Source organism: Malaclemys terrapin, chromosome 2 (genome assembly GCF_027887155.1).
Source record: "Malaclemys terrapin pileata isolate rMalTer1 chromosome 2, rMalTer1.hap1, whole genome shotgun sequence".
In the NCBI taxonomy this organism is placed as follows: Eukaryota; Metazoa; Chordata; order Testudines; family Emydidae; genus Malaclemys; species Malaclemys terrapin.
The window spans coordinates 278,742,774-278,766,643 of NC_071506.1; the positions used below are offsets into that span (position 1 = coordinate 278,742,774).

The 23,870-nt window shown below is 50.8% G+C and overlaps 2 protein-coding genes across 2 annotated transcripts in view; one reads left to right on the top strand and one right to left on the bottom strand.

Moving 5' to 3' along the window:
- Positions 1–23,870, top strand: part of ZBTB47 (zinc finger and BTB domain containing 47) — a 393,046-nt gene that overhangs the window by 149,194 nt on the left and 219,982 nt on the right. The window lies entirely within an intron of this gene.
- The window catches only part of HHATL (hedgehog acyltransferase like), a 40,372-nt gene that overhangs the window by 16,227 nt on the left and 275 nt on the right, over positions 1–23,870 (bottom strand). The window contains exons 2-6 of the mRNA XM_054016671.1: positions 15,993–16,138; positions 14,415–14,482; positions 13,722–13,835; positions 10,563–10,757; positions 8,626–8,835 (exon numbers count right to left, since the gene is read on the bottom strand). Of these exons, the coding sequence (XP_053872646.1) occupies positions 8,626–8,835; positions 10,563–10,757; positions 13,722–13,835; positions 14,415–14,482; positions 15,993–16,098 (693 nt within the window). The 5' untranslated portion in view covers positions 16,099–16,138. The remainder of the gene's footprint in view (positions 1–8,625; positions 8,836–10,562; positions 10,758–13,721; positions 13,836–14,414; positions 14,483–15,992; positions 16,139–23,870) is intronic.

Consider the following 23,870-nt stretch of genomic DNA (forward strand, 5'->3'; position numbering starts at 1 on the left):
CCAGTGACTCCGTCAGCTCAAGTGGCAGACACCTCGGCTGTGGCTCTCAAAATCTCAACCCACGGAGGGGGTCAATACGCTGCCACAGGCTGGAACTTGGTCAGTTTGCTTGTTCAGTAGCTTAGAAAATTGCATACAAAACACCTACATTAAGGTTAAGGTTGCAAAGTCAAGTACTGAAAAGCTAGAAAATACCAATTTAAGGGTGCCCTTAATTCAGCTCTCCTTTGTATGTAGCTGTAATGAGCCGATCTTTAATTACATGATCACTTACTAGTTTTCCCACCGGACCCTGCCCAGGAAATTTCCATCCAGTTGAATGCCACCCTGGAGAACTGGATTCTATCCCTGCCTCGGTGTCAGCTGATCTTGTGGCAGTCTCTCCACAGGTCCCAACTTTCTGCTAACGGTCTCCTTCTATCCATCTCAAATTAGCTCAGTCCATCAGCACTTAATCTCCAGGGCTTGCAGTCTTCCTTTGTCTCCCTGTCAGTTTCTCAGAGGCAGCCTGGGATGAGGCTGTGGCCAGGGCCGACGAGAGGGCGGGGGAGCTGGTACCAATTACCAGGGCCTGGCAGTCCAGAAGGGGGCCCGGCTTCCCCAGCTTCGTCGGCCCTGTTTAGCCAGTCCGCCCTTGCTGGGGGTCCCAACATTTTTTTTTCACCGGGGCCCGAACCCGCTCTCGGCAACCCTGGCTGTGGCCTGTCTGCTATCCCAGGCCTTTCTGCCTCCTCATCTCTCTCTGGTCTCCTTCCGTTAGAGCTCGGCTTGTTTTCCTCATTGGTCCCAGCTGTAGGTGCCTGCCTCCATGATGGGCAGTTCTGGGAGCTGTGCCAGGGTGTAGTCAGCCTGGTTGCCTGTTGTAAGAGCCTGGAACAGCGGATGTTCCCACAAGGCCACCCGGCGGGTCTGCAGAGCCACATCGCGAGAGCACTGTGGAGAGCATGCACCGCAGAATGTCCCACGCAAAGTACCCAGAGTGACAGTACCCTGCGGCCTTCTGACTGGCCAAGCGCACGATTTAACCCGGCAGGGGCCCCGGGAAGTTGTCTGGGCAGCCACACAGACTTCTGCCCCCGCTGCGACTTCAGATCTCATCTTGTCTTTTGATCTCCGGTCTCCAACCCCAGCCTGGCGCTGACCCTGACTCTCGCAGGCTGGTACTACCTCTGATCTCTGAACCTGGCCCGACTCTGACTCTTGCTTATTGAACCTGGCTCTAGTAATTCCTCTGACCCCTGCTCACGGACTACCGTCCATGACCTGTGGACCCCAGCCCAGCTGTGACCGCTAGACTACACCACCCACACCCGGGTTCCTCACATCTGTAAGTGGAGAAGATTCTCCTCTCCCTTCTGCCCATGCTCAGGATGGGGTTTGTAAACCTCATTACATCTCCTTCACAAGGCCGAGGCCTGACCTTGGCTGGCAAAGGAACTTCTCTTGACAGAAAATTGGCATTGAGATGCAAGCTTCCTGCCCTCTGTTGTATTGGGACGGCCTCCTCATCTCTCCGGGCTCCGTCCTTTAGAGCTGGGCTTGTTTTCCTTATTGGGCCCAGCTGTGGGTGCCTGTCTCCAGGATGGGCAGTTGTGGCAGCGGAACTGGGGCCTGCCTGCCTGTGAGCGGGCAGAGACTTACCCCTCCCTTCTGCCTGTGCTCAGTGTGGGCTTGGTGAATACCATGACACTTTGCCAGAGAGTTTTTATGTGATGCTGGGCAAGTCAGCTGGTTGCTAATTCTCGGCTCCTCGTTTTCGGGGTGCGGAGCCTGACGCAGCTGGGACTAGATATGCGGAGGTGCTGAGCGCTCACAGCAGCTGAAGTCAGTGGGAGTTGTGCTTTGAACAAACAGAGTGCAATTTAGTGCTAAGCACTCTGAAAACCCAAGCCCCCGCTGTCCCACGTTGGGCACCTGAAATTAGTGGAAACTTTTACCCTCCTCTCTCTGTGCCTCAGTTTCCCATCTGTCAAATGGGAATAACAGCCCCCCATCTCATACGAGAGAATTTCATTAATTGAAAAGTGAAGTGTTTAGATATTATAGTGCTGAGTGCAATAGCAACACCTCTGGGGAAATGAACAGTTCTGTATTCAGTGCCAGCATTGGATGGTACTCAGTAAATAAGGCCGGGGGAGAGGGGTGGCGAAAAGGGCACACACTGGATGAACAGAAATATCGAATAGCTACCCACACAGGCTCACCGTCCATCCTGTGAATGGAATGAGGAAGGGTCCTGCGGAGAAAGAGTACAAGGTCTAGTAATATGTAATGATATCTGGTCATGTCATAACACATACGCACAAGGAGGCCAGATTTAAGTTGCTCAGGCAACCTTAATTCTGGCATTTCCTAAACTTTTGTGTGCTTGTCTTTGTTCAGGTTGTAATGTTCTTCACACGTGATTTTTGGGTGTGTGACAGATACAACGGCTTCCTGTTGATGCTCATGCTTCTGCGCATAACCCAACCTCTTGGGGCCTGAGCCAACCTCCACCCGACTTCAATGGACTTTAGATCAGATCCTGAGTGATGGAGGTTAGGAATAAACTTCTCCTGTGGGCTGGTTAGTCCATAATTGTCCCCTTTGGTGTTTCTTGCTCTGAAACAGCTGGCACTGGCCAGTGTCAGAGAGAGGATACAGGGCTAGATGGATCATTCGTCCGATCCAACCTGGCATTTCATACGTTCCAATGGCTCTTACAGAGACTTCTTGGACATTTAGATGCCTCCTTATTACCCCAACTTCTTAAAGTTACTCTTCTTTTAAGAGCAACAGAGGGTTCTGTGGCACCTTTGAGACTAACAGAAGTATTGGGAGCATAAGCTTTCGTGGGTAAGAACCTCACTTCTTGCATCTGAAGAAGTGAGGTTCTTACCCACGAAAGCTTATGCTCCCAATACTTCTGTTAGTCTCAAAGGTGCCACAGGACCCTCTGTTGCTTTTTACAGATTCAGACTAACACGGCTACCCCTCTGATACTTCTTTTAAGAGTTATTTCAATGGGTCCTGACAAATAGACTCACCATTTAGGGTTTGTGTTAGTAAATATATAATTCCACAAACCCTAATAGGACAGTCATCTCAAATTGAACCTCCTTGTGCCGGGGAAATTACCCCAGGGATGTGTTTGGCCCAAGGTTAAAATAAATGCTTTCCTGAAATGTTTACAGAGTGTTAAACTCTAATATTATTATTGGTTATTTGTATTAGCGTGCTGCCTGGGAGCCTGGGTCATGGACCGGGACCCCACTGTGCTAGGTGCTGTACAAAATACAGACCAAAGAGATGATCCCTGCCTCAAAGAGCTTAGAAACTGCTGCTGATGCTCTTATGCTGACTAGCATTTACTCCCCTGAATAGTCCCACCGAGTCAGCCCTAAAGCCTGTTTTCCATTGGGAAATGTCACTGGTTCCACCCTCCAGCTGAGCCAGCATCAGGACTGGTTGCAGCCCTAATTTAGACAGGTTTCCTGCAGCTGACCTTGTTTTCAGCACGGTATGAACTAAGCCATCATTCAGCAGGTTTAGTTAAAATGGTGGTAAAAATACCAGATCTTCTAAAATCTTGTCTACACTGAGCTCTCACAGTTGCTACTGCTATTGTTGTTATTATTCATGTGTTCTACAGTAGCACCTACAGACCCCAAACAGGGTCAGAGTCCCATTGTGCTAGGCGCTGTACAGACACGTAGTAATGCACAATCCTACCACTGGTGAGGGTGTACCAGTGATAACACTCATGGGAAATTAAAACCCCCTAGTGTACACACATCTTTACCCTGTGAGTCTTTCTTTAATTTTTCTGATGCACCCATCCCATCTTTGGGTATTATGCAACTGTTACTATTATTATTATTATATTATTTGTTATTAACAAGGCACTGTACCAACAATATTTCAGGGTCCTCCATCCCATAGATGGTGCCATTGTGCAGTCCACTATTTCTGAACGGGGAAATGGCGGCTGAGGTGGGAGGAGATGTCTTGTGTTTTAAGCATCATCAAAATGTGTCGTCTGGGAGATTCTGGTGGGCTTGGTATTGCCTGGAGGGGAAGTATTGCGCAGTAGGTCATAAGGGAGAGGAAAGTTCAGCTCCGACAAGCTGCGATGAGGTCAGGCCTTGGCAGCTTTTACAGCATCAGGGCCTATAGCAGAGTTTGCCGGGGCTGTTGAAAAGCAGGCTTCGTTTCTGTGGGCAAGCAAGGCCCTGAATATTGCCCAATGCAATCTCATTCATCCGAATGGAGCTGGGGAGGTGTGGCATCTCAATGGACCGTTCAATGCAACAATGCACATCAAAGCCTGGCCGAAGTTTGGATAATGAGGCGAGGTGGGCAGATGGGAGGATTTCAGAGATGCAAGTTGCTGATGTATTAACGGGTCAGGTCCTGAGGCCCTTACTCAGTTTTTGTTCAGGGAAACGTCCATAGCAGTCAACGCACTTTCTAAACATTAGTCAATTCTGCCTCAGAGCATCCCTGAAAGTCCCTAGATGTAAAGGCTCAAAGGGGCCGTTAGACTATCTAGGCCGAGGGCTTGTCTACACTTACAATGCTATAGCAGCACAGCTGTGCCGCTGTAGGACTTCAGTGTAGACAGGACAGAGTTTGCCAAAGGGAGGGATTCTCCCACAGGAGTAGGTAATCCACCTCCCTGAGAGCCGTAGCTAGGTCGACGGAAGCATTCGTCCATTGACCTAGCTCTGTCTACACAGGGACTTAGGTTGGCTTAACTACATCCCTCAGGGTGTGTATTTTCACAACCCTGAACGACGCAGTTATGCCGACCTAATTTTCCAGTGTAGACCAGGCCTGAGTTAATTGGTATGACCAATACACCCAATTCACAGGTGGATAAACTGAGAACCAGAGAGGCTAAGTGACTCTTCAGAAGTCACAGAGCCAGTTAGGGGCAGAGTCAGGAGCAGGGCTGGTTCTAAGGATGGGCACGCAGGATGGGTGCCGAACAGCTATACCACTTGTCTTTTTTTCCCCTCCCCTCTGACTGGCCAGCTGCGTTTTGTTTTTGTTTTTCTCTGCTGCTGCGAGGGGGTGGGGAGTAGGGGTGCCAAAAAAGGTTTCACCTTGGCCGGCAAAGCAACTGGGGCTGCTTCTGGCCAGAAGTCCTGTCTCCATTCTCGGCTCCAACCATGAGCTCACATTGCCTCCCCAAAATAGCCCTCAATGACCTGCGATCATCAACGCTGTAATGAAGGGTGTAACTTGCCACAGCAAGTTCAAAATGTAATAAGGACTCTCAGGGCCAGATTTTCAGCAGTCTCCTAAGGAGAAGGGCAGAAGAATCTGTTGCATGTCCATTTAGCAGCGAGGTCTTGCAGGTGCAGCTAGAGAGTCTGTGAAAGATGCGCTGACCTTGCTTGTTAGACATGCATAGGATCTAACTAGCTATGCCTTCTGCAGTCATGTGCTAGTGCAGCTGTGTTTATCTCCTGCTTTATGTTTGGCTTGCTTGTGAATTCCCCTTTATTTTCTCTAATAATCCCTCCTTTTTTTGTTGTTTTTAAAGGCAATACCACTGGAGAGGGGCCTTGGGGAGAAGCAACATGAACTCAGAGGAGGCTGCTCTGGAGAGAGGTATATCTGAGCACTCGATCCGGGGTGAAGGGCCACTTCCTCTGTAAATAAAAGGGAGGTGTTGGACTTAGTGCAGGAAGCACTGGGTGAAATTCTATGCCTTTTGCTACGCAGGAGGTCGGACTAGATGATCTTAATGGTTCCTTTGGGGTTTTGAGCCTGGGAACCAGTCTGCAGGGGATGAAACAAAAAGGCATTGACATAGACCAGCGTGGGTGTGAATCTAAAAACGTACGGGTCACGCGGTTTGGTGGCACTGAATAATTAAAAGGCTTCATTCCAGCCTGACATGGAATCTCGGGCCAACTTCTCAGTGACACCACTGCACAGATGGAGTAATTCCACTGGGATCAGTCAGCCAATTCTGAATTTACCCCGTGAAAACAAGCGCAGGATGTGGTCCCCTGTGTTGATGTCACATCATATCACATTTTCAATCTTGCACAGGAGAACTGATGTGGCAGCAGCTGTGCAGGTTCCAAATGGCGTTTGACTGGGAGTTCCCCAGGGACAGGAATGAGTGGATGTGTGAGGTTGGCCTGTTGGTATCTGGCAGTCGGCGTCATGTCTGCTTTGTGCGCAGGTGAGAAAGAATGGACCGTAGATGTCAGGTGGGTGGAGCATACGCTTTGGGAGGAACACTAGAATTAACTTGGAGAAGTTATTTACTGCACTGGGTGTCACTTATTGGAGACAGATAAGGCCCAGCCCTAAGATGCAAGCTGAGAATCCTCAATTCCTATTGACTTAATTAGCAGATGAGGGTGTAATGATAGCTCAGTGGTTTGCGCATTGGCCTGCTTAAACCCAGGGTTGTGAGTTCAATCCTGGAGGGGGCCACTTAGGGATCTGGGGCAAAAATCAGTACTTGGTCCTGCTAGTGAAGGTGGGGGGCTGGACTCAAGGTCCTTTCCAGTTTTGGGAGGTAGGATATCTCCATAAATTTAATTTTTTAATTAAAAAATTTAAAATGTATTTACTAGTCGGTTTCACTTGCTAGTTCTTCTGCCTCAGCACCAACACTGCCACGTTTGAGTTTCCATCCCTCCAGGGACGCATTTACCAGCCCCACGTTTTCACTGAAATTGTTTTGAATTAATTAAAAGATTTCTATTTGCGTTAGGTTTTATAGAATGTTTCTGGGTTCAGATCCTGAATTTTAGACTGCCAGTTGACCGCGCTCCTTTAAAAGAAAATGAAAGGGGGCTGATTAATATTACATGATCTGCTAGCATTCTTGGCTGTGTTTGTGAGTGGATTTTTTCCTAGCCTTTTTGGGGGAGAATTGGGGAAAAAAGACCTGGCGTGTCATTTTGTTGCCTTGCTAATATTTAGGTTTTGAATCATTTTAAAATCAAAACTGTGATAGGGAGGGTGAAAATGAGCACAGTGCTGCTATGTTGCTTTGTATTTAAATATCACACACTACACAGATGTCAGCTGGGTTCCCACACTGAGAGTTCATCGTCTCTTTCAGGTTTCAAGACCCAAAAAAAGGCAAAAGGAAACAGCATATGCTTGTTCCAAGGCTTAACATTTCCACCTTATTTGGTGTCCTACTGAGTTGTGGGTTCTGTTTCTCCTTTTTGAACAGACAGTTGAGTATCAGCCAATGACTGGATGACAGCATACACTTGCAAACATAAGTTCTGTGTTGTACCAACATGTAACATATGTATGTGCATTGGTGTATATATAGGTACACACGTGTACGTATATACAGACACAGGAGTATGATAGAAGGAGCAGGAGGAACCCGTATATTTAGTTGCCAAGCCACTTCCCAGTATAAAAAGTCTTTTGTCCTTTTTTATTTATTTATATATAGATAAATGGCTTGATTTTTCTGAGCCTTAGAATATCTACATCTCCCATTAACTTCAGTGAGGCTACTGGCACTCAGCACCTCTGAAAATCAGGCCTATATAAAATTTAGCTCTGTGTAGCTCAAAAGCTTGTCTCTCTCACCAACAAAAGTTGGTCCAATAAAAGATATTACCTCCCCCACCTTGTCTCTCTAGACTGCCTAAGCAGGTCTGACGTTCCATCCACTAGAGGGCAGTATTGTGGGAGGACGGACAGACACAAAGATGTGACACACAGAGGGACGCAAACATATAATGTGCCTATCCACATTGGGGCCCAGGTGGCAGCTGCAGAATGTGTGAGCATGTGCACATGGGGATAACTGCATGTAACAAATGGGAATTTGTAGGGGCAGCTAACTATCTGCACACCGCTGAGTACTTTGCAGGTGCAACTTCTGTCTGTCATCTAGGTTGTCATCCGGCCCCCATAGTACCTCAGCTCCTCACAAACAATGAATTTATTCTTGCAACACCCCTATGAAGTAAAGAAGAATTATCATCCCCATTTTGAAGATGGGAAACAGACACAGAGAAATTAAGTCCGAAGTTGCACAGTGAGTCAGTGGAAAAGCCAGGAATTGAACCAAGATCCTACTCCAATGACTTCACCACCACAGCACACTTCTTCACATGTTGTCGGTAGACACTGCTCAGCTGAAAACCTGACCCAGTGGCGCTGATTTTTAGAAACAGCTTCTTGTTTTGCCTCGGAATTTTGTTCCATCATCTAATTGCAGGTGCAACTGACGTCACCTGGATGTTTAGCCACGGCTTAATTTGTGCCAGGGCTGAGCCCCAGCACCTCTGGGCTTGGCGGTTCATAGCTCCAGAGCCTCTGGGCTTGCCGCGTCAGAATGTAAAAAAAATTGCTTGAGCCCCGGCAACTTTTTTGTCTTGCTTTAAGCAGGGGGTTGGACTAGATGACCTCCTGAGGTCTCTTCCAACCCTGATCTTCTATGATTCTATGCTAAATTAAGCACTGTGTCTAGCTACCTGACTTGTGCCCTCAAATCAGATAAGCGTATGTCTAAATGAAACCGACCGTGCCAGCAATTATTTGTGGGAGTAAAACTACAGGTTCGAAGTGGGAGACTGGGCTGAGGGTCCCTTTTAAAATCTGCCCCGTAAGGTGTAAGGAGGAAAACCACAAAGCTAGTACCTGAGAGTGGAATTGATCAAAGGTCATGATGGGTCCGAAGAAAAAAAACGGGAGGTAGAAATTATATTTCAGCAGGTCAATGATGGAGTAAATCCCTTCCTTCCTCTCGGAGTTCTCCAGCGCAAAGCTCATGCAGCGCATGATGGTAAAGCCGCTTCCTCCATAAAACAGAACATCTTGAAGATCAAAAGTTCTTGTTACAAATCCATTCTAAACAAAAAAGAATAGTTACTATGTCATATGGCTGAAAAGGTCTTCTTCTGTGCAACTGCCTGCAGTGGTTATCTCCTACGACGGAGTCTGGCTTTAGATATGTTTTTCTATGAATGGCGCCTTACTTTCTGAGAGCCTAGCTGCATAGATTTTAAGACCAGAAAAGCACCATTATGATTATCTAGTCTAACCTCCTGCATAGCATGAGCCCTTGAACCTCACACACTAATTTCTGCACCAAGCCTATAATTTCCATTGGAGCTATAGCGTATCTTTTGAAGAGACACCCAGTCTTGATGGAAAGACTTGAAGGGATGGAGAACCCATCACCTCCCTAGGTAAGTTGTTCCAGTGGTCAATTACCCTCACTATTGACAAAACTGCCCCTTATTTCTAGCTTGAATGGTCTGGCTCTTACAATCAGAAGGATCACCAAAACTTTAAGCTAAAATTCACCATCGTGCAGGAGTTTAGCACAAGGCCGATGGTGCACCTAAGAGCTCACTAGAGCACTGAAGTGGTGTGTAGGTTTTGTGCTGGTCTTTGGACAGATGTGAATGTCACCCTTCTAGAATATCACACACAGGGATGACTTCACCCAGCGCTGAGCTGCAGCCACCTCTGGGGTGGAATGGGACCACTAGCCAGTCTATACAAATGGCGTGAATGGAAAATTGCAGCTGCGAAATTGCAAAGGGGCGTTTAGATTGACAGAAAGTAATTACCAGTGGTGGGACTGGGTCAAGGAAACTCGGACTATCACCTTTACATCTGCAAAACGGGCTACGGGAAATGGCTTGATGTGCAGAAGTGCTGAGAACTCAGAGCGTCTATTTTCTCTAACGGGAAATTGTGGGTGCTCAGCGCCTCTGAAAATCAAGCCCTGATGGACTAATACCCCTGTAAGGCAGAGAAGTATTACTGGTCCCGAGTCAGCAAGCTAGTTAAAGAATATGCCTACCAGTAATTTAATAACAATATCCAGCTCTTCCATAGAGCTTTTCAGCCAGAGATCCGGAAGCACTTAACCAATGCAGCCAATGCCATTTTAAAAGATGGAGAAACTGAGGCACGGGGAGGGGAAATGATGCACTCAAAGTCACCCCCCTCCAGTCCAGAACGCTATGCACCAACCCTGCACTGGGGCTATCACTACTTCAATGGGACTGCTCAGGTGCTTAAGTGCATTGCTAAATTGAAACAATTATAATCTCTGGGGATGTTGAGGCACAGACAGGCTAAGTGACCTGCCTGAGGCAGCGGCAGCTCCAGGCACCAGTGCTCCAAGTGCATGCCTGGGGCGGCAAGCTGCGGGGGGGCGCCCTGCTGGTCTCTGCAAGGGCGGCAGTCAGGCAGCCTTTGGTGGCTTGCCTGCGGGAGGTCTGCCGGTCCCGCGGGTTCAGTGGCAATTCGGCGGCAGGTACGCTGGAGCCACAGGACCAGGGACCTACACAGGCAAGCCGCCGAAGGCAGCCTGAACCGCCCCTGGCCTGAGGCCCCAAGCACATCAGTGGCAGGACCAGGAATAGAACCCCAGAGGCCTGGTTCCTGCTCTGACCACTAGAGGATATGCCTCCATACACGTGGCTCTTCCTCAAATGTTTCAGTTTGACATGAGCTATCAAATCATAGGCCCAAATACACTGGTGTGTGGCCAGGGCATAACCCCGGCACTGGGAACAAAACAGAGCTGTGCGCTGGAAAGAAACCGGCTACGCACGTACCTGCCACATGCTGAAAGGTTCCAGCCTGAAAGAGGCCAGGCTGCAAAGCCCGGCTGCAAAGCACAACCACCTCTGCTTAGCCAGCGCAACGGTGTAGAGCACCACACAGTGAGAGAGGACAATCATCAGGTAGGCGCGTCCCATGGTGCCCAGCACGGCCAACATCCCGTAGAGCATGTAAACCACAGATCTGTGCTGTGAGAAAAGAGAAAGTGCCTCAGGCTGCCCCTTGGGGAGTCTAACACCCAGCGCCCACGGGCAACAGATACAGGGTGCCAGACAGATACAGGGGGAGCAGGAACCGTTTTATTTACACTAGAGCAGATCAGTGTATGTCGTCTTTTTTTTGTTTTTGTTTTTACATTCAGTCAAGACAGGGGAGTTTTCTGCCCCTCTCCTTGTTCACATTAGTCCTCTTAGAACTACGTCACCCTGGGAGCTCGTGTTCAGCTGATTATCCAGCTGATCATCCGTTCCTAGATGGGTGCCATCTTAGCCTCACTGACATCAGCAGTGACACTCACACTGACTTCAGTGGGGCCAGGATTTCAACCGATCCATTTCTCTTTCAGGTACTTATCTGCCTCCCATCACCCCGCAATCTTTAATGCCTTTGTCCCCACAGCACCCCAGTGAGGTAGGGAAGTGCTGTTATCCCCACTTCCCAGATGGGGAACGGAGCCACAGCAAGACGAAAGCCCAGATTGTAAAGGTATTTAGATACCTAACCTGTGTTGCAATCAACAGGAGTTAGGCACCAAAACACCTTAAAAAAATGTGGCCCTAATTGACTTGTCCAAGGTCTCCTGAGTCGCAGGCTAGTATGCTAACCACTGGACCGTCCCTCCTCTTTGAGTTGCAATAACTGAGCCAGGAGGTCTCAGATTTGTGGATTTTTTATGACACTTTTTAGGAAAGGAAAACAATTTTAATGAAATGTTCCCCGCCCCCCCACGCACACACACAAGCAGCTGTAGTAAATGTAAGCAGAGTCAGGATGAGCTCTACCCTGACATCTGGTGGTGAATTATGGTGAGTGTGGAAAAGAACTTCAGGGGCTGATCTTGTTTGCATAGGCACACCCACCCCGCCTAGCATGAGCCCACGGCAGTCATGGTCACTTTGGCAGCTGTGGGATCCCCAGTTTCTCTGTTATTGGGGCAGGAGGAATAAAGTGTTATTACCCTGATTATGTGAATCAAGGACAATGAAACTGTTTTATGACAGAGGGTCTCACCATCACCTAAGTAGCACTCGCTAGACAAGGGACATGGGTTCCAAAACCCAGTGAATTGAGAGAGGTTGGGGACAGGTATGGGCCCCTTTTTGAGGGTATGGAACACTAATTGCACTGTCTCCTCTCTCTACTGTGGAATATCAGAGCTAATTTTGATTCTATTAGGAGTCTAGGTAGAGGCTGCTGAGCTGAATTCACTTTGGGCCAATAGTGCACCAGCACTGGGACTCCCTTACTACAAGCTGAAGTCACTAAGAGCTGAAATCACTAAAAGAGCTAAAATTAGTCAGCTGAGATTACTGAGTGCTGTGTTAACTAGTGGGGGAACCTGAAGATATATTACTAAGCAGCTGGCAGAGTGGAGTGGTTTGCGGGGGCAGCTGGAGTGGTTCCTGGTAAGGCTGGTGGAGTGGCTGGCAGAGCGGAGCAGTTTCCGGAGACGGCTGGAGCGGCTCATGGGATGGCTGGAGGAGAGGAGCGGAGCGGTTGGTAGAGCGGATCCGTTCGTGGTGAAAGCTGCAGCAGAACTCCACGGAGAGGCGGGGCAGTCGGCCTCAGACCATGTAAGGTACCCCTTAACACCCTGTGTGCCCCCCCCCATTTCCACCCAGGCTGGAGGGGGGGAAACTCTGCAGATAAACTTTTGATCTGGGGCGGCACTGACCAGGGACAGAGACTTTTGGGTTGTTGGACTTTGGGGTGATTGAACTTAAGACCCTGAGGGGAAAAGGACACTGCCAAACTTACTTGGAGGTGGGTCTTTTGCTCATGGTTTGTGTTATGAATCCTGTTTGTGGTGTTTCCCCAACATAATGCCGCGTCGTTTCCCTCCTTTATTAAAAGGCTTTTGCTACACTCAGATTCTGTGCTTGCGAGAGGGGAAGTATTGCCTCCTAGAGGCGCCTGGGGGGTGGGATGTAATTATCCCAGGTCATTGGGTGGGGGCTCGAGCTGGTTTTGCATTGCGTTATTGAAACGGAACCCCTAGATACTGAACCCGGCCCTTGTTGCTGCCAACTCAGAGGGGCAGAAGGGTTACATAAATAATGAGCAATGATCCTCCTTTTATGCATCTGCCCTGATTAAATGAAAGACGGACGAAGAGGTAGAAAACCACCCCCAAAAAGTGTGATTGAAAAAAGCAACATTGTCTGGAAAGTCGAGAACCAAAGAGTCCTTCAGCATCTCTCAGTCACGGCCACTCCTGGCCTGATCACCCACAGCACTTGTTAGTTAGTTTTATGGTAGTGCCTACGTGACAGACAGTCCCTGCCCTGAAAGGCTTTTAATGGGGCACACTTGGAAGGCCATTCATTGGGGGAGCCCCCTCTCTCGTCAAATTCTCAATATACACAGATGGTTTTTATGATATTGTCCAAAGGTCGAAGTATTTAGCTCCCACCATGCCATTGCGACTGTGGATTCTCTGTGGCCCAGCTGTGTTCTTTTGTCTTAGACCTGGTCTAAACTAGAAAATGAGGTCAGCGTACCTATGTCACTGAGGGGTGTGAAAAATCCACACCCCTGAGTGGCGTCAGTAAGCCAACCTAATTCCCTGTGTAGCTGGTGCTAGGTTGACAGAAGAATTCTTCTGTCACTCTAGCTCCTTCCCCTCAGGAGAACCCCTCCCATCAGCGTAGGTAGTGTCTACACTGAAGCGCTAATGCGTCGCAGCTGTGCCGCTGTCGCGTTTCGAGGGTAAACAAGCCCCGAGCCCTACAAGGGCGGGTCAGATCATGAGGTATTTGCAGCCCTTTAAAAAGTCCCCTAGGTCCAAGGAATATGCCCCGTGAACAATGTTTATTGGAATCTTAAATGACGCCATCACCAGTTAAGCAAGGAAAGGGATCTGCGTTTGCCCTGCAATACCATGCGCGGCCTGGTGCTTTTAAAGCTGTGTCTGGACAGTGGCCCTTGCTCACCTGAGGAGCCACCATGGAGCAGATCTTGGCGAACAGGATGTGCCCCGAAAGGGCAAAGACGATGATGTTCCTGAACGAGGTGAACCACATCGCCCACTCAAAGTCAGCTCCGTCCTGTCAGAACAGAGCCACGTCAGCACGGACAAGCCACGGAAAGGCTACTGCAGTCGCTCCAAGGCCCCCTAATCGCTGACTTCCTGCTTAGTAACCCTCCTCCCGCGCAAGCCTTCAGCTCCCCCAAATGTCCTTCTCTAACGGATAGCACGGATACAGCGCCACTCCTTCTCAGTGCTGGAGGCCCTCCACTTCCATTGACTTCAACAGGAGTCGAGGGCGTTTGGCACCTCACAGGATCAGGCCCACGGTTCAAGTTATTTTCATGCCCTTTCTACCATCTGTGGATTTCAAAGCATGTTAGCTTAGCTCTATCAACCCTGTACGGGCTCTGCTGGGATCACTTGTGTCTATAGATGCACGTAAACGCCAGGCACGCTTGCTGTGTTGCGTAAATAATATATTCCTTAGTGAGTGAACTTTTAATTGATGACACGGTCGTTCCGACCTGCAGCAGAAAGGTTCACGCGGACTGTGCAAAGAGACCCGAGCGGCGGGAAAGTCAGGGCTCTTTTTTGTCGCTGGCAGCCTGGGTGGTGGTACTTTAAGCAACCAGTGTCCCACTGTTGGGTTACTTACCATTTTCCTGCCGAAGTAATGCCAGCCCGGCTTTATGCCCTGCCGAAAGGCTTTTCTGTTCACATTATCTGCAAAAGAACAGGTGTTACCCGGGGAGAAACCACTCTGATGCTGAGACTGTCTTCTGTACACAGCCCAAGGCAGCCAAGCACTTAGGCACGTGCTTAACTTTGAGCACAGGTGCAGCTCCCTTCAAGCCACTGCACTCGCTTACAGTGAAGCATGCGCTCCAGGGCGTTGCTGAGTCAGGACCTGCGCCATGATGCTGCTGCACTTCTTCCCTGGGATTGGTCAGCATGGGGGACGAGCATTGGGGTAAGCAGGGGAGGGGTTTTCCCGGCTTAGTTGCCTCCTTCTGGTAGATGGGAGGAGAAAGAGCAACAGAGGGGAGATAAAGCAGCTGAGGTTTTCAAAAGTGACCGGGTATGGGATTTACTGCATGGCTTCTGTTGGCACGAACGGGAGTTGCGTAGCTACAGCTCTTCTTCCCCTCTGAAAAATCCCACTCAACCCAAGGAGCCATCTCCTCCATCACTCCAGCTCTTTCGAGTCACCCCCTGAGCACTTAGGGTGGGGTACTTCTGGGGGCTCCCAGACAGCTTCTCTGTTACCCCTACAGCCAGCCCATAAGGGTCCAATTGTGGGAGGTGCTGACCGCCTGCGGCTCCCATGGGATTTGGGAGTGGAGCCATTCTTCTGAAACCTATGGGCCTGATCCAAAGTCCACTGAAGTCATTAGAAAGAGCTTCACTGATTTCAATGGGCTTAGGGGCAGGTTCTCAGTCAGCTGATTGGATTGATCCTTGGTCCATCGGGGCAGTGTTTGTCTCACTCATAGCTACCTCCAGTTAACTGTGGATTTAGGGGTTAGCTGGAGAGGGGCTGGCATGACCATCCTCAGCCTGAAGCCCCCTGTTTATGCTCCAGACAGATACATCATAGGCAGCAGCAGTCCAAGCGTCACCTGCATCACCCCACCAATGTGCTTCAGACTCAACCCAGAAAGATCATCCCCACGCGGGTTGTTTGCACTGCTAAAGAAACCAGAGGAAAGGAGCAAAGAGCCTCCAACCAGGGATTTCTCCAACATCCTGCCCCTGCCCTGTTTGAGGAACCATCATGAGATGATACGCTGTAGATAGGAAGAATTGGGAGCTCTCATAGGGGGTGGGGGACCCAGCCGTCAGCAGTGCTGTTGTCCCATAAAAAGATGTGCTGCATTACTGACTATCAGAGCCCTTGAAGATAATGTATCGGCCTGTCTAGGACGTTGACGTAGGGGCTTCGCCACTGCGTTGCGCCTGATGTCGCCGTTTACATCTGTGCCCAGTGAGCGTGGAACAGTTCCACTCGGATTGGGCAGCATTTCACACCTACTTTGCTCAGGTGTAAGTGACTCACAAGGTCATTCTCAGCAGAGAATCAAGTCCAAGAGCTTTATACTTATGATCATAGGAAAAGATATTGCAAATGGGTGGAAATTGGCTCCTTCTGAATTCTGGATGGTAAGAATACCTGTTTGGAATACACCTACCACTTACGCACCCACACCTGGCTAGCTTGGATTAGGAAAATTACCTCTCGATGCGTCGAAGATCCCATTTCCACTGTACACCACCGCACAAGTCAAGATCAGAGCGTAGAAACCCAGCTCATAACTCGGTAACACTGCTTTAATACCCATGTTGGTGGGTTACCACCCCAACAGCCAAGGGTCTCCAGATCTGGCAGAGAAAAAAACGAAAGGAAAAGTTTTGTGTTCATAGCTACTCACACCCACACTGTGTGTGGGATCTCATTACACATGAATGACTTGAAATTGGAGGATTGGATCCATTTTGTCGTCTTTTGTCTGCAGTGTTCTACCAGCTGACGGGCTCCTTTATCTACCACCTCTGGGCTGACATATCCTTCTACTACCCTTCCTGAACAAGAAGGGGAATTTCCTCAGCCCTGTGATTCCAGCCTGCCTTTATTTTTCAAACACAGGAGCTGCTGGACTCAACACAAGAATGGTCTATCTATTCCACTCCGTCTCCAGCAGAGCACATGACCATAGAAATCAGAAGGGCTATTCGGTCATGTGTTTGCTCTTTCTGACGGAGCAGCGTTGCTCCTTACAGCGCTCAGGCCAGTCTGGTTTTAAATATCCCAGGGGATGGGATTCACCTCATTGTCCGATATGATATCGCGACTCTAATGCGCCTCACCACTGCAAAATCCCCTTGCAGTCAGTCACTGCCAATGCTGCCCCGTCGCCTTCTGCTGGGAGCTAGCGCGGTCAGTGGCACGTTGCATTCAGCGCCTTAGTGTTGCAGAGCACTTGGCTGTTATCCCTTTTCCTCAAGACGGGGCTGATGGGCTTAGGCCAGCATCCTCATCTGGGGACGGCCAGGCAGTGAGCCACAGCAGAACCCACCGTGCATGTGTGGGGCAATGTTATGCCATTGCAAAGTAACAGCCTCTCTGCCACCCCTTCCCAGCTGCTCAGAGGGAGGAGGTCCCCTGTTTTGTCTCCTCCCTCCTGTGGACTAGCTCCAGCCTCTACCTCATTTACTGCCCCCTGGGTGGTACTTTTCATCCCTAGATCTCAGGGCTCTTTGTACTAGAGGGCAGGTATCATCGTTCCCCTGGCACCGAACCCAGCTCACCTGACTCCCAGCCTAGTGGATAATCCTCTGCCTTCTTATGAGTATTGGGTACTTCTGTGATACAGGCAGAGGACATGGAACACCTATCTAAAGGATGGATATTGCGGGAGCCTTGAATGACATGTAGCTCAAAGAACCATAGGTTGGGAATCCCTGACTCAGGAGATTACATTGCTTGGCCTCTGGCCACTTCCTTTCATTTAAACCATCTCTCCCCTACTCACCTGTGTTGGTGCTTTTCCTTGCAGAGGAGCTGCCACAATGAAGCTAAAGATCACAAACCCGCGGCTGGGAAATCGTCTAGGCACAGACATTGTTTTTGAAGGCACGTAGGACTATGTGTGTCCAGGCCCTACCCTGTGGTGATGCCCCTTCCACAGCATGCTGGCACAGGGACAGCACCAGAAGCAGACTGCAGTTCTCCGATCCCCACAGGGGCAGACAGGCATGGAGCGTGAAAGGGTGACAGCTGAAATCTTGGCCAGCACTGGGGATTTTAACCTGGGACTTCCAGAGCTGGACTCTCGGCGAGAGCTGTAACAGAGTCACCATCCTCTGTGACACAGGCACAGATGGGAAACGGTGACTGGCGCACGATAGAGGGATCAAACAAGAGAGTCCTTACCTAGGCAGGATTCTTGCGCTAAACACTGAAGTCGGGGAGAGCTGTAGGGAGCTGAGCAATTCTAAAAAAAGGCATGTTTTTTGGTGCCTAACGTTGGCAATCAAATGTGGAAACGCTGGCCATTCCGCTTAGCCTGGGGTTCCCCAGGAATACTCGGGGCAGGGTCTGGTGGGTAAAACCCCTCTGAACAGGTCTGAATCTCTTGTGCCAGGGCCTGTGTTTCTCTGTGTCTGTGCAGCACCTAGAAGGATGGGGCCCTGATTTCTGATTGGGGCCTTTGGAAGATGCCATAATACAAATAATAATAAACAACATAAGTCTGGGTAGTTTAAGCTGTATCGGGAAATTGGCAGAGAGCTACTATGCTCTGCTACTCCCTTTCCACTTCATTGACTGGTTCTGTGCTAATAAGTCCCATGGCAAGACACACCCACATAGGGAGGGATAGCTCAGTGGTTTGAGCATTGGCCTGCTAAACCCAGGGTTGTGAGTTCAATCCTTGAGGGGGCTATTTAGGGAACTAGGGATTGGCAGGGGGTTGGACTAGATGACCTCCTGAGGTCCCTTCCAACCCTGATATTCTATGATTCTATGTCCTGTATGTAGCTGATAACTGCACAGCATGTTGGATGCTAGATACTGGATGTAGCTGGCAGTACATAGTCATGGACAAGAAGCTATTGCATCGCTGGCAGTGTAGTGTATGTAGCTAGCAATGAACGGTGGGTAATGGGTAATGTGCTTGGTATCATTGTCAATATACAGGCAACATATGGTTACCAGTGACAATGTGTTGTGTGCAGCAGGTCCCTGGTAGTGTCCTCTGCATTGTTAAGCAATTTAGTCTAGGGAAGGAGATGAGTGTTTTTATGTGTATCTTGTCATGTTAAACAGGGTCACGTTTTTCAGGGCTAGACTTAGAGCTTCCAGAGCCATCAAGGCCAAGTGGGACTCCTGTATGTTGCATTCCCCACTCCCTATTCTGGGATCAGAGACTGGAACATTTGTATCTAAACATACCCCCTCCCCATGGCTGATCTACCCAGCACTTGCTTTAAGGCCTGCTAGGGTGGGATCTCGCGGGGCGGGTAGGATTGCAATGTGGTTTCCAATGGCTTGAAGAGATTTAGTGACCAGCTTGTAACTGCTCTGAGTGTATTTGCTTGTCTGATAACATGATCGCCTTCCATGCATCATTTGTGCAGACGCCGCTGAGGGAATGGCTAAGGGCAGCGTTGCTTGTTCAGTCAAAGCTGGCCAAGAGGCAGGACGGCGTTCGGTGATCTTGGGCAAGTTACTTCCTCTCTCTGTGCCTCAGTTACCCATCTGTCACAGGGTACTTCCTTCCGCTCCCTTTGTGTGGCTGGTCTCCCACGATCGTAAGCTCTGTGGGGCAGGGACTGTCTCTTCCTCATGGTGCCTACGACAATGGGACGCCGAGCTGCAACTTCAAAGTGCTGTCTCTTCTTAAAAACAGCAAAGAGTCCTGTGGCACCTTATAGACTAACAGACGTATTGAAGCATGAGCTTTCACTGGTGAATACCCACTTCATCGGATGCATGTCATGTCATGGGTATTCACCCACGAAAGCTCATGCTCCAATACATCTGTTAGTCTATAAGGTGCCACAGGACTCTTTGCTGCTTTTACAGATCCAGACTAACACAGCTACCCCTCTGATACTTGTCTCTTCTTAGCGCGCCAGTGCAAGCCCCGCTAGCCCAAGCCTGTTAACGCGGCCTGGGAGCCGTGAGCTGTGTAGACGTGCCCATTAGTAGCAGTAGCTGGTGAATTTCTCCCCTGGAGGGGCCTTACCCAGTTAGCAGAGTCACTCATTCAGTGACTCAAACGCCTCCATTACAGCAGCAGAGGCTCAGAGGCTCATAGACTTTAAGGCCAGAAGGGACCATCATGATCATCTAGTCTGACCTCCTGCACATGGCAGGGCACAGAACCTCACTCACCCACTCCTGTAACAGACCCCGAACCGCTGGCTGAGTTACTGAAGTCTTCAAATCATGATCTAGAGACTTCAAGTTACAGAGAATCCACCATTTACTCTAGTTCAAACCAGCAAGTGACCTGTGCCCCCTGCTGCAGAGGAAGGAAAAAAGCCCCCAGGGTCTCTGTCAGTTTGATCTGGGGAAAATTCCTGCCCAACCCCAAATACGGCAATCATTTGAACCCTGAGCATGTGGGCCAGACTCAGCAGCCAGACCCTGATGAACCATAGGCAGGTGAGCCGAAAGGCTCCTGGCTCAGGCAGGGAGATGTGCTTAGATGGAAGCCACTCTGGGCTATCTTGCAGGGAGATGCAGAAAATACAGCTCGGCAGAGGAGCAGTTAATCCTGTGTACTCAGTAACATTAGCTGAGTGAACTTTAAAGGGGATCAGGAAGGGGACTGCCTGTGTGAGCAGCAATAAAAAACCCCACTCTGGCGGCCCCTGATTTAATGTCTGACTTGTAAAGCTTTTGCCTCGGGTGGGTTTATTTTTTTTTATTTTATTTTACTGAATTCTTAAAAGCTGGAGCCTCTCTTTGGTCCAATCAAGGCAGATCACTCACTGCACCAAAAGCGCGGGTCAACCTGCGGCTTGGCTTTCCGACTGAAGGGGTTCACCTAGGGCCCAATCCAAAGCCCAGTGAAGTCCATGGGAGTCTTTGGACCTGGCCCTAAACCTCCTTCCCATTCAGCCCAAATGCGGAGGAAGGAAGGATGGGCCAGTGGTTAGCCTAGAATGTGCAAGACCTGTTCCTCCTTTGCTGCAGGTTTCCTGTGTAGCCTTGGGCAAGTCTTTCAGGGCTAGCTCCATGGCCACTCTCAGGCTGACATTTAAGTGCCCCCGAGCTCCTCAAAACTCCCGCTCAGCTGCAAACTAAACTAATCCTAAATCTCCTCCAGGAACATCCCCTAGGCAACCTAAGTGTCTGCTAATGGGCCTGGACAAAGCCACCTCAGGCCTGACGCTGCCTCATCGCTCAGCACCCGAGGTCATGCCTACGGCCTTTCTCCAACGACGCCTTCCCCTGGGTCTCTCGCCTGCAGGTGTGCTCAGAGCACGGAACAGGCCATGCAAAAAGGCTGCCGGGGGCAGCCAAATGAGGAATTTCGGGAGCAGGCGGCTGTGTGCGTACATCCCATTGTACCCAGTGGTTCGCGCACTCCCTTGCAGCTGGGTGACTCAAGTTTGAAGCCCCAGTCTGGAGCAGAGCCGTGAGCCTGACTCTCCTGCATGCCAGCAGCGTGCCCTAGACCCCAGGCAATAGGACTGGCTTCTCTTTCTCTCCCACTCTCTCGCCCCAGGCATAGTGAATGAGAAGCTTCAGCAGGAGAGATGGAGAAAGGCTTCTCCTCTCCTCTCCCTCCCCCCCGAGGGCCCAGCAGTTTGGGCAGTCAGCTGGAAGATCTGGGTTCAAATTCTGGCTCTAAATCAGGGGGCGCAGGATTGGAAAACAGGGCCACCGCTTCCCAAGTGCCTACCCACCAGGCTAGGGGCTAGCGCAGGGCTCTCTCCCATGGGAGACAGGACCAATCTGGCTTAGGCTCCTAGCTTCAGGAGGGTTTACAGCTAAGAAGCCCAAGCGGAGGAAAGTATCTCCCTCCCACCCAGAGCTAAAAGCCTTAGCTACCCTGGAGGAGCCGTGCTTAGGCTCCACCCATTGCCTGGGCATTTCCCGCTGGCTTGCTTCAGCAGCACCCCCCTCAGCTCGCCGGCATCTGTGCCGCACATTCTGCATCCCCCGACAATGCCTGGGGATGCCCAGCTCGGGGCTGTGAATTCCACGGGGCGCCTGGAAGCTAGCCGGTGAGCGCTGGGACGCCTGAGTCCCCTTGTGGGGAGAGCCCTTGCTCTCTCCATGCTCCTCTGCCCACCGGTTAAATGGGGCCAGTGGCATTTTCCTGCCGCCCCGCGGGGCTGTGAGGAGGAATGAAAGACTGTGAGATACTCCGTGTGTGCAGCTGGAGGCGCATAGTGGCAACGATAGGGTGGCCAGTTGATTTTCAACCAGAAAGTCCGGTCGAAAAGGGACCTGACAGTGTCCGGTCAGATTTACTGACAGGACCCCCAAAGTCCGGTTACTGTGAGCAGGGGAGGCACCGGGTCATCACCTGCTCCAGCCCCTCCTCAGCCGGGCCCGCCTCCTACCTTCACTGGGAGGCTGCAGCTCCCAGCCCCAGCTCCACAGGCAAGTCCTTCCTGACCCGGGCAGGAGGGTTGGGGGTGGGAGGGGAAGAGGAGTGGAAGGGGGCGGGGCCTCAGGGGAAGAGGCGGGGCAGGGGAGGTTCCAGCACTCCTGCTGGAGTGTCCGGTTTTTAAATATTACCAAGTTGGCAACCCTGGGCAACGAACTGGGGATAGTGGGGTGAAGAGGGTCATCTCCGTGCCTAGGCCAGACAGGAAAGAGGAGTCAAAGAACCTGCTGACGGGAGATGATGCAAAGTCGGTGCAGTTTGGGCTGACGCTGCTGGGAGCCTGGGTTCAGTCCCAGGCACCTCCTTCCCAGAGCAATGGGAGGCCGTCTACACTCACTCCCAGGCTGTGCTACTGGGAGAGTCACCATTGGCCTCGGGGGCACCTCGTGGCACTCAGTGTGTGTTTCTGCAGGGGGTGACACGGGCTAACAGTCTCCAAACAATTACCATGAAGAAAGGCCGGGCATCCTGCAGGGGGGGGACGATGTGTCTGGCTGGGGAAATGGGGCATTCGTCTGGAATAGCAGGCTGGGCTTCCTGGCAGCGAGGTGGAACAGTCTCCCAAGGGATGGGCACGTTCACAACCAGACGAAAGCCCCGGGGAATACAGCTGAGGGCACAGTCAGGGGGATTCAGCACCCTAACATGGCAGCTGTTGTCCAACGCTGGTTGCCGTGACTCTGCAGTGAGGCTTTTGCAGTTTTGTCCCTTATGGGAGAGCCAGACGGTATCCAGGCCCAATTCTGTCCCCCGGGGTCCCCTGCTGCCTTCAGTGGTGCTGCCAGGGAGGTTGCATGGGTATAAACCAGGGTGGACTTTGGCCCCTGCTGCAGTGATCACAATGAACTGACTAGTGCTGCATGGTTCTTGTGAACCCTGCAGAGCCCGCTGCTAGCTAGACCTGGCGTATTGGCAACTGGATGGCCCCCGGCAATCACTAAGTGGCCTGGATCATTACACTAGGGGCCTGTGCCTTTTCTCTTCTGAGACCGGGTCAGCACTTACATTGCACTTGTCAGCCACACAGCTCAACATGCCCCGCCAAGGTCAGCACCACTATCCCACTTTGCAGGTTGGGAAACCGAGGCACGGCGCTGGGAAGTGACTTGCCCAAGCGCACCCAGCAGCAGAGCCAGGAGTAGAACCTGGATCTCTCGCGTCCCAATCTGGCGCACTAACCACTAGGCCCCATTGTGTGTCGTCCTGCCTCCACTGCAAGACCCTTCTTATGATCAAAGTGCCTTTGCTTTGCACTGTCTAGTTTTAACCCACTTGGAGGGTGTGCTTGGTGTTTTGTTCCTCATTGTGGACGTCTCTTTAAGCAGGCCCCCCACTCAGCACGACTTCAGCCACTGTGCACTTACAGGGTGTTTTTCAAGGGCATCCCAGCAGGACTGGGCGGGAGAAGGTTAATGGAGCAAAGTTACGTAAACGGGAATGCAATGCCCCCGAAGCTGGTGTGAGGCCGAGGTGGGGAAAAAGCCTCGGTCTGCAGAACACGGAGCCCTTTCCAAATTTAGCTGAGTGCTTGCCCTATCTGCAGCTGCAGGCCTCTGCAACAGCACAGGGTGCCTGTCCCTGGCTCCGCTCCCTCTTTGCAGGTAGGTGAGTGCACAAACCCACGCACAGGTAGCTCAGCGTGCCCATCTCCCTGCTCCGCTCCACACCTGGGAGGCACGCGGACGTGCTAGGGGACGTGCACTTTGCACGCGGTGGCCACAGATTACGGTTGCGTTACCGGCACTTCTGCACTGTGGCGGAATCTTGTTGCAAGCGGTCGATCTTACATACAGCGCTTGCGCCCTGGCCAGTGAAAGCAACCCGTCCTCACGTCCCATCCACCGCAGCTGCAGTTAACAGTAGCCTCCGGCCACAGACACTTTCAGCTCAGCCGCGGTGCCAGGGACGGGTTGCAAACACAATGCAAGAAGGGGCGCGCTCGTGCCATGCAGATAAGTCGTTTAACAATGACCTGATTTACT